Consider the following 10,481-nt stretch of genomic DNA (forward strand, 5'->3'; position numbering starts at 1 on the left):
CAAAATACTTATACACAACTCAATACTGAAACAGATATGGCATAGAACTATGAGGTTTAACCAAACCTTCCAATCTCCCCAGAAACTGGATTACCTAAATGAATCCTTATATATGTTCCCAACCGCAGCATCCAAAACAACTTAAATGTTCCCTTTTTTTTCATGTGTCGTTTCTGAGTCTTCTTATGCCTCAACTAAACGACTGTTGCCTTCCGATTCACCTAATAGGAGATTCGTTATCTTGTTTGTTGTTACCCTCCCATACGTGATAAACTAAAAATACATAGATATAATATTTATACACATTTTCATAATTCACGTTCATACTAATTTACTAACCTACACTACAACTAAATTGGAGGTTGGAAGATTATTGCGATCGTGCGGCCTCCTTTCTTTCACACTAATAAATACATTCAAACGGTATTTATAAATTCCACTCATACACTAAACAATCCTAATCTAAATTGCTTGCCAGGCCTGTGGAGTACTCGATATTCCTCGACAGCCACGTCTTTTCACGCATTACCTCTCATGCTAATAAATACATTCATTCTGGACAAGCCACTACACTTCGGAAGTATAGTACCAACGAAATGCCAATGACCCGTCCCTCACATCATACTACAAATATATAACGTACCTATACTAATTTGGTGGGACTGTGAGTACTTGATATTCCGTCACAGCCACACCCATGCATACTTCAACATTCATGCAAATAAGTACATTCATACAAATAGGGGGGATATACCACGTGTGGTGGGTTATGTATAGCCATACGCATTGATTAATTTTAGGTAATCAATGACCTTCCGTTATCACTGTTGTGCTTAAGTACTTTTGTTATGTCATTGGGAAGGCCACACCGTGCTCTGTGCGGTGCTAGTTGTTCGCATTCTTCTAAAATATGTCTTACTGGTACAATTGCACCACACATGGGGCATTTCCTCGGTCTCTTGCCGATGAGATGTCCATGTGTTAGGCGGGTATGGCCTATCCTTAATCGTGTAAGTACAATTCTTTCTTTCTGTCTGAAAATTTCAGGGACTCAAGGTTTGACTGTCGGTTTTAACACCTTTAGTTTTTCATCACTTTCATTGTTAACCTCCATTTGGAGATTAAGAAGAAGGTTTAAATGAAGATGAAGGATCCAGATGTCTACATCGTCAGGAAAAGAGAAATATTGTTAGGAAGAACAGGAATGTAAAACGTATATTGAGAATAAGAAGGGCTTTAGGATGCTGCCCAGGGACACCTGTTTAATGTGAATATAAGAAGAAAACACAGATATCTACGAGATGTGGCCTTGTTAGGAATTGGACATTAAAATTTGAAAGGAAGTAGCCATTGAGCTTCCACAGCAAACCAGAGTGCCTGATTGAACAGTTGAGTCATACCGAGGATGACATTGGAGATTTATTTCTGCTCAAGAGATGGATGATATATCCACAATGCAAGTTGAAATGAAATTTTTTCCAAATATCCTCCGTTTATTTTTTATTGTATTGAAATGTTAATTTATAAATAAAAAATCAATACAAACAAAATATGATTTGTACTGTCATGTATATCAATATTAGCCATTCTTTTTGTAATTGAGTTCTTAGATCTTATTTCCCAATAAGTGACCCTATCCCGGTTCAGCCAATCATAAGTATAACTGTAGGTTCAAATACTACACGCAAACAACTTTTATACAATTAAATTCACTAATTTCATGGTCCGCTTGACCAATTAATATATTACAAATTAATTAAGGTTTTTTGGTTGAGATAAAAAAGTCAATGGCACGAGCGAAGAGAAAATTTAAAAAAAACGTGGGGTTGAGATGGGAAGTTAGCGTCCGACTGGATCAAGGTCACGATAGCTCAAGTGATAGAGCAGCGGCATATCTAGCCGAAGATCGTGGGTTCGAATCCTGCTCGTGCCATTGACTTTTTTATCTCAACCATAAAACCTTAATTAATTGTTTTATACAATTGCGAATTTCCAAAATTACATTCATATGCCATATGGGCGACTCATACTGACAGCTCGAAGAATTCAATTGGTGTGGTAGCTGCCTTTATAATCGACTCCAGAAGGTGTTTACTCTTCCTGCGCTAAGCACATAAACTTATCATTTGAACAGATTATTTGGCTTTTGGTCTTTTAGAATCAATTTTCCCTTAATCCAGTAAATCCTTCTACCTCTAACGGAAATTAGAGCAAAGAATGCCTCAGTCATATTCATGTGGTTGCCAGGATTGTGACATTCATCGAAATCTTGACGACAAGGAGGCTTAATTACCCTTCACTGAAGACATTCAGAATGCTCAGCTTCCCCACTGGGAAAACACGATGTGAAGTTAGTAAAGGAAAATAAGAGAAATTAAACAATGGCTTTCTGTTGTTAGAATATCACATAAAGAAGAAACAAGCCTGAGAATAGGGCAATGTAGACTTACGCCAAGGTTGCGTTCAAACCCCAGACAGTGGTTGCTGGCAGACAACACATCATCTGGTATGATTTTTTTTTCCAAGTTTAAATACTTAAATTGCTCGAGAGTGTATGTGATGTCTGATGGTATTCCCTGTGACGGTCATCGGTTTTTTTTTTTTTTTTTCCATTATAACCATTCCATTATATTATTTTGCTTAACTTAAAAAAAATGTACAATTTATTTAAAAAAATAAATCTCTCAAATATTTATAAGTTTTTTATTAGACATAAATAAACACAAAAATGCAATTTTTTTGTAAAAAAAAAAAATTATGTACAAAACCAAGAATCACAGAGTTCAAAATTTTCAATACTTTCGACTTTACTTTTAAAATATTTTCCACAGCTTTCACTCTCTTTATAAATCAGTTTGGCTATGGAGAAGTCATTTTTAATATTACAGTCCATTTTTATGTTCAAGTGTTCAACCAGGCAGTTAGTGACCTCTGGGATTGTGGTGAACTTATTGAAACTTCTCCTTATCTCTTTGGGTAGTACTTTCTCTAGCATAAACACGAGGTGGTGGTGGAAGTTTTGAAACTGCAAATCCGAATGCAAAGCTATGTCCACCCAGTCTTGTACACACGAAATAGGCGTTACAGATTCGCCGGAAAATAAGGACGGATTCTGGAGGATCCCTTGGGCAGCCATTACACCTGTAAATTAAATTAAATTATAATGACAAAAATATGTCAAAAGCGAAGAACTCACCGTTACAATTTGTCTCGATTTTCATTTTACTAACGTCTTCCATATTTTTGATACCACCGTTTCCGATAACTGGTACATGCACGCTATCGACGATATCTTTTATCGCACTTGTATTGACGGTCTCGCCTCTTTGTTTAACAGTCCGTCCATGAACTGTAAGAAAAGATACACCTGCCGCTTCAAAATCTCTACACATCTCAACACTTTTCCTGTAAAGATCAATTGAAAATAAAGCATAATTGCATTAATCCAAAATTCCGCAAGAACTCTTTCATACCTAATGTCATCCATTATCCTAATTTTCACAGAGACAGAAAATGGTTTAGATATTTTGTTCCTAATGCCCATGATCATTTCTTTTATCAATTGAGGCTTTGAAAGAAGGTGTGCACCGTATCCATCACTCATAGCCCATCTCTGAGGACATCCACAGTTGAGGTCAACACCATCTGCAAACCTTTGTTACAAGGAAGAAGTAAATTTTTTAGTATAACTCAAATTTTATTTTTCAAACAAGCTTAATAAGAAATTATGGATCCGGAACTTTCTGCCCAAGTTATAACTTAATTAGTATTAGATAAGAGATGATCTTTCCTTAAGCCATGCCAGTAGTAAACCTAAATCCTTGGACTTTTTTTTAAATCTGAGAATGACTGCCCAAGGATGAAAGCCATTAAAAACAGTAGCATGATCATTTCTGATCATATTTCTATGCTTATCCTCACTGTTTTTGCCTGACACTTTTATGGCCCAAGTATTGTTCCATTTATGCAACTATTATTTTAAAGATAAACCATCTTTTTCCATTCTTGACGGCCTAATCTGGTGGTTTAACTTCTGCCAAAAAATAGTCCTCTTGGGGTTCACAATCGCAGAGGTCATATCAACCCTCGGGGTGCCAGTGTTTAGTGCACATTCAGAGCCACTGGATTTGAACCCAGGACTTTTACCTAACAGTGATGAATCGCTGTATCAACATCTAAACCGTTGCAGCAACCGACAGTTTGGAAAGTAGCTTTATTCGCTTTCTTTAATATTTTCTCTTATTATTTCTTTAAAAATAAGATCAAGACCTTGATCCTGTGTTTTTTAACCCTTCTTGGCACAGAAGTTAAGTCAAAAATCTTTTGACCTGTTTTGTGTTGTCAGACATGTTTGATAGTTGTCCATCATTTTTACCAGTCTTGTTCATTGTTGAGTATCGAATTGACCAAGAAAATAGAATTAGGTCGATCGGGTCCTGGACAATTGAATAAAGCAATAGCCACTTTTGACGAGCTTTTGGAGATCTCCGAAAGCTTGGCAAAAGTGCCTATTGTTTTATTCAGTTGACCAGCACCCGATCTACTATGTAACAGCCTTGATCATATCTCTTCCTTATACTGAAGATGGCGAATAGAATTGTTCTGAATATAAAGGATAGGTAGGCCAAATTCATTGAAAATGACCATATGTCATCACCCCATATACCGCAAAAAGTAAATTTAACCAGATTTGTTGCTTGCAATTTTTTGTCCTATAATAAAGGGTACTTGTATTTTATAAAGAACCAACTTACGGGCAGACAAGCTCTGCTGCTGACACAAAGTCATCGACATTCTTCGCAGCAAACTGTACCACGAGAGGAGTGTCATCTACCTTGAAAAGAAATCGCTCAAATTAAAAGAAACCAACTTAAACCTTATTCAAACGGGTTTACCGTCGTTCGTCGTAAATTCATTTTGTCTCGCTTTGTCCGACTGTACGAAGGAATCCGCGATGATCATGGGCGTGAAGCAGAGGTCACAACCGTACTTCCTCACCAAGGCCCTGAATTCCAGCCTGCAATTTTTCAACAAGGGACGTGTAAAAAGGTAAAACACAAAGTCGAAACGGACTTACTTGCTGTATCTGACCATCGGGGCGCAAACATTGACGAGGGGCTTTTCTCTAAAGAGATCCACCACGTCAATACCCCGGCGTTCCAACATACCAGCTTCCTTCTCAGGACATACCACGGTTGACGGTCTACAGGGACAATTGACCAATTGGTGTTGGTCGAGCTTACGTGAACCACTGGGAAGTGGGAATTGTCTGGTCTGGTGCAGCGATTACGACATTGAACATAGTTTTTTCGATACCTTTTTCCGATACTACATGGCATCGATTGGTCCTAGCTTATCCATTGCATAACGCATTCAACATGTACCGCTAGCAATGAACAAGTATTTTTAAATATCCAATCATAATCAGTGATGGACAGTTAATGAACTGTGTAAAAAAAAGAACCTAGCTTAATTTCGATAGATAGGTGAAGGTCATCTCTTCGACTAAGTAGTGCCAGTTTTTTTGACACGTGAGTTCGTGCAACACCAATTGGTCAATTGTGCACGGCGAGCTGAGAGGGAAGTCAGTATGCTGGAGCTGGAACGCATGAGTATAGAGTCTACTAGTCAATGTGAGAGACTATATTGCAATTCTACATCACAAACTTTTAGCAGTTCAAACTGCTTCGTACATAGTTTCAAAATTGCATATAGTAATTCAAGCCTAGTCTAGTTTATGACATTTTTGTCAGCCCAACGTGTGTTCAAACACTCCAGCAGATGAACAGATTTTTGTCAAAGCTTGGACTCTTCTTCAGTTTCATTCGTTGTTCTCTACTGATATTTTAATACGGTCTACTAAGTCTAATACTTTCAACCTGTACCTTTGATAAGTTGCTTGAAGATACATGAACATCTCTGGCCATCGCTTCACCAAGAGTCTACCTGTGGCACCGTTTTGGCATTACCATCATAATCATCAAGCTGCAACTTAACGATTCATTCTAAGCAGGAAGGCCAGTAGCTCTTGGCTTTTGTTCAATATGGGTTTGATCACTCCAACAGACGAACAGATTCTTCTCAAAGTCCTTCTACAGCTTCATTCGTTGTTCTCAACTGAATTGTAGTACGGTCCAAAACTGTGCATAATCTTTTACTTTCCGCCTGTGCTGTTTTTGATGGGTAGCTTGTCGTTAATCCGTGTTCGAACAACCTCTTTTCTAATGATCCGAAGATACATGAACATCATTTGCCAAGATACCTGTGGCATATTAAACCATCAGGAGGAATACGGTGTTCGAGATCGTTTTGGCATTATCATCATAGTCATCAAGGTGCATCATAACGATTCATTCTAAGTCACAACGTCAGCAGCTTCTTCCTAATAGTACAGCTTAGTGGCTTTGTTTCAACGTGATGAACAGATTCTTCTCAAAGCCCTTCTTCAGCTTCATTCGTCGTTCTCAACGGACATTTTAGTACGGCCCAAAAGTGAGCACAATCTTTTACTTTCAACCGGTACTAGTAGTTTTTCATAAGTTGCTTGCAGATACATGAACATCTTTGGCCATCGATTTACCAAGAGTCTACTTGTGGCATAATAAATCATCAGGAAGAATGCGCTGTTCGACATTGTTTTGGCAATAATCAGTGTCGTCAATCAGTGTTCGAACAACCTTTGTTCGTATGATCCAAAAGAAACATGAACATTATTTGCCAAGAGTGTACCTGTGGCATATTAAACCATCAGCAAGAATACGCTATTCAACAACGTTTTGGCATTATCATCATAATCATCAAGCTGCATAATAACGATTCTAAGTAGCAACGTCAGTAGCTCTTGGCTTTTGTTCAACGTAGATTTGATCACTCCAGTAGACGAACAGATACTTCTCAAAGCTTGTACCCATCTTCAGCTTCATTCGTTGTTCTCAATTGACATTTTAGTATAGTCCAAAACTGAGCACAATCTTTTACTTTCAACTTGTGCTGTGCTTGATGGGTAGCTTGCGTTAATCAGTGTTTAAACAACCTCTTTTCATGAACATTATTTGCCAAGAGTTTACCTATAGCATAGTTTCGGGGTATAGTATACTGCGCCCTTTAAGAGCTATGTATACCTATACGATGTACCTGCATTAAACCATCAGGAAAAATACGCTATTCAACATCGTTTTGGCATTATCATCATAATCATCAAGCTACAACATAATGATTTATACTCATTCGCAACGTCAGTAGCTTCTTCCTGATAGTACAGCCGATGGATTTTGTTCAACCTGGGTTTAATCACTTCAGCAGATGAACAGGTTCTTTTCAAAGCTTGTACCCTTCATCAGCTTCATTCGTTGTTCTCAACTGACATTTTAGTACGGTCCAAAATTGAACATAATCTTACTTTCAACCTGTGCTGTTTTTGATGGATAGCTTGCGTTAATCAGTGTTCGAACAATCTCTTTGCGTATGATCCAATACAATGAATATCATTTGCCAAGAGTGTAACTCTGGCATATTAAACCATCAAGAAGAATACGCTGTTCGACATCGTTTTGGCATTATCATCATAATCATCAAGCTGCATCGTTACAACTGATTCTAAGTAGCAACGTCAGTAGCTCTTGTTTTTGTTCAACGAGGATTCGATCACTCCAGCAGATGCCCAGAGTTTTTCCAAAGCTTGGGCCCTTCTTCATTCATTCGTTGATCTCAAATCATATTAAATAACCTAGGAATGTGGTGCACCAGAAACTCTAAGATCCTGAAGCAATGAAGCACTAAGTTTAAATGTATAGTTTGTTATCATCTTGGACAGTCTGTCCTCGCTGATTTTGTCAGTCATACGCTTTTTCGCATTCCGTCTTCTTCAGTGTTGAGTTTGGGTGATTTCTTGTTAATAACTTAACCTGACTAGCTATGTTAAATTGCGAAATTCTCACATGTGGTTTATGGGGTGATAAAACTATAGCTTGACAGATATCTTGGTCTGCCTATCTGATAAATTTTATATATACCTATATTATAGGTTCATCACTGCGCAGACCACAGGAGGAAATATCACAATTAAACATAAATATACCTTAACCTAGACGTATTCAATCTCCAAAACTACACTGAATAAATGTTTAATGTTAAAAAAAAAAACTTCTGTACAGCTCTATCAAGTTTGAATCTTTTTAAATACGTTGTGTCCATAATTGTTTATTTAAGGGGATTTTAAGTCCCAGAATAATGTTATTTTTTAGTTTTAAACATGATGCCCAAACAGTCATCATATGCCCCAGATTTTTGGTTTAAACTGCGATAATTGGGTTGATAAAAAAAAACTCATTAATGATACAGATTGACATCAAACCGGGGTCACAAATTGATGACATTATTTAATTATGAAATAAAAATAAAATAATGAAAAATCTCCTGGTAACCAGACATACTCATTTTTGGCGATCGTGCTCGTCGCCTCCGTGGCGCAATCGGCTAGCGCGTTCGGCTGTTAACCGAAAGGTTGGTGGTTCGAGCCCACCCGGGGGCGAATATTTTTTTTAACATAACCAAATTTTTTTTGGCCTGTTTTGGTTTTATTTTATACATTATATTCTACTTTTCTTTCTACACGTTTGTTGAGCTTTCAGGCCTATTTTTTTTCTCAAGAACAAAACGACCTTGCGACGTATCATTTTATTTATTTAAAACAAAAACAGTTCAGGTTTATACTTTTTATTTTGACATTTTGTAAGTAATATTACGTAATAATAAATTTAAAAACCCTCCAGTTATTATTGATTTAATTATTATTATTACTCTCTAAGAGGGATTTTAGAGACGGGTCACTACCTCGACCTTATCAAATAGGAAAAATGGGTTGCCATTTTCTTCAAAGTCCCTTTGACCAAAATTTAATGACATTTTGTAAACGTTTTTAAATTTTTTTACGTACGATTTTGTCAATTTGAATTTTAGAAATAATATAATACTACTTTGCATAAAAATAATTGACATTAGCTTCCATTTTCCTTTTCTTTGCATCTCTAGGCCAGGTTCCCACATAAATTCTTTAATTTCCTCATTTCAATTATATCCCCGATACTCCTTTTCTTCATCCTTGTCAACTCGATTATCCTTTTGGTCCATATTTTTCCACCCCTCAATGCCCTGAATTTTGGTCCAAGACAGACTAAGAAAAAAAGCTCTTCGTCTTAAGGCCGATTCACACACATCAGTGACGTGACAGTTTCGTGACCGGCATTTTGTTCCACCGGCGTATTTGAAAATATTCTTCTTGGAAAGTGAATGGATTTGTTCACACTCGCCCTATATCGTATTTTCTTAATGAATTAAGAAGTTTAAGTTTGAAGCCTTAGGTTAGCAAAATTTTGTTACATCATCCACTAATTCTTTGTAGCAAATTCTCCTTCTGTCCCTCTCTTGATCCATGCTTGATGGACTCACTTCCGTTTTCCCGCTTGTCGTTGCTCTTTTTCATCCAAAATCAGTGCGATAATCAAAAGTTCATCATCTGAAAGCATTGCCATTTTGGCCACTCAAGTCCACTGCAAAGGCACGGATGAAACACTGACCAGTGCGAGGGCCATCACGACACTGTCACGTCACTGATGAAGGCCTTAGTATCTTTCCCAAATATTCCCCATCATTAAATTTATTAATATTAATTTGCAAAGTGACTGACAAAAAGTTAAAACATTGCCAAATGTCCTTCCTTCTGGATAGCACTCTGGTAAATGGAATGAATGTTCTTAAACGGAATTGACTCCTTTCCAGTGCTTCCTAGTGAAATCTCCATGTAGCACGAGTCGCACCTCATAATTTTATGTCAAATTTCATACAAAATTATATAAATATAAATGATATTCTAAAAAAAGCCTATGACGAAATCTGCGATTTACACAATTTAGATATGTTTGGATTATCCTTCATTGTGTTTACTAGATACTTATCATTGTGAATTGTAAATAGATAATAATTATTAATATTATATTCCATCTTTTTACGCCACAAATGGACATCCCTGTTAATGACATTTTCTTCTGTAAACTCATCCGAAACCCCCTTTCACCCTCTCGGATAATTCAAATAAGACGCCTATTCATGGCGCAATAATTTTTACAAAAATATCAGTATTGTTGATAATTTTTCAAAAATATTATTATTTGTCAATTAATTAAGGTTTTTAGTTGAAATGAAAAAAAGTTAATGGCACGAGAGGGATTCGAACCCACTTCGGCCTTGGGGTTGAGATGGGGAGTTGATGTCCGAGTGGTTCGAGGTCACGATAGCTCAGGTGGTAGAGCAGCGGCGTATCTAGCCGAAGGTCGTGGGTTCGAATCCCTCTCGTGCCATTAACTTTTTTTCATCTCAACTAAAAACCTTAATTAATTGTAAAGTATTAATTGGTCAAGCGGACCACGAAATTAGTGAATTTAATGAATTATTATTTGTATATTTTGCCCAATATACTTAAAACT

General features: G+C 37.0%; 1 protein-coding gene and 1 non-coding gene across 2 annotated transcripts; one reads left to right on the plus strand and one right to left on the minus strand.

The window, feature by feature from the left end:
• Window positions 1-2,755: 2,755 nt before the first annotated feature.
• Window positions 2,756-5,346, minus strand: LOC106673554 (tRNA-dihydrouridine(20a/20b) synthase [NAD(P)+]-like). Its single transcript, XM_014405705.2, has 6 exons — window positions 5,078-5,346; window positions 4,896-5,017; window positions 4,755-4,830; window positions 3,474-3,653; window positions 3,197-3,405; window positions 2,756-3,141 (listed from the first exon to the last, which is right to left on the minus strand). Exons 1-6 carry the CDS (start codon window positions 5,164-5,166, stop codon window positions 2,756-2,758), a joined length of 1,062 nt encoding a protein of 353 aa, XP_014261191.1. The 5' UTR covers window positions 5,167-5,346.
• Window positions 5,347-8,456: 3,110 nt separating this feature from the next.
• On the plus strand, window positions 8,457-8,530 carry Trnan-guu. The gene has a single exon. It is a non-coding gene; the product is annotated as a tRNA-Asn (tRNA).
• The last annotated feature ends 1,951 nt before the right edge of the window (window positions 8,531-10,481 follow it).

Source organism: Cimex lectularius, unplaced genomic scaffold (genome assembly GCF_000648675.2).
Source record: "Cimex lectularius strain Harlan isolate CLEC.00 unplaced genomic scaffold, Clec_2.1 scaffold42, whole genome shotgun sequence".
Lineage (NCBI taxonomy): Eukaryota > Metazoa > Arthropoda > Insecta > Hemiptera > Cimicidae > Cimex > Cimex lectularius.

Coding starts and splice junctions, on each gene's coding strand:
- LOC106673554 (XM_014405705.2), bottom strand. CDS start 5,166: ATGTTGGAACGCCGGGGTATTGACGTGGTGGATCTCTTTAGAGAAAAG. Junction 4,831..4,895: donor TGAATTTACGACGAACGACG/GTAAACCCGTTT, acceptor TTTTCAAGGTAG/ATGACACTCCTCTCGTGGTA. Junction 3,654..4,754: donor GCAGCAGAGCTTGTCTGCCC/GTAAGTTGGTTC, acceptor CTTGTAACAAAG/GTTTGCAGATGGTGTTGACC.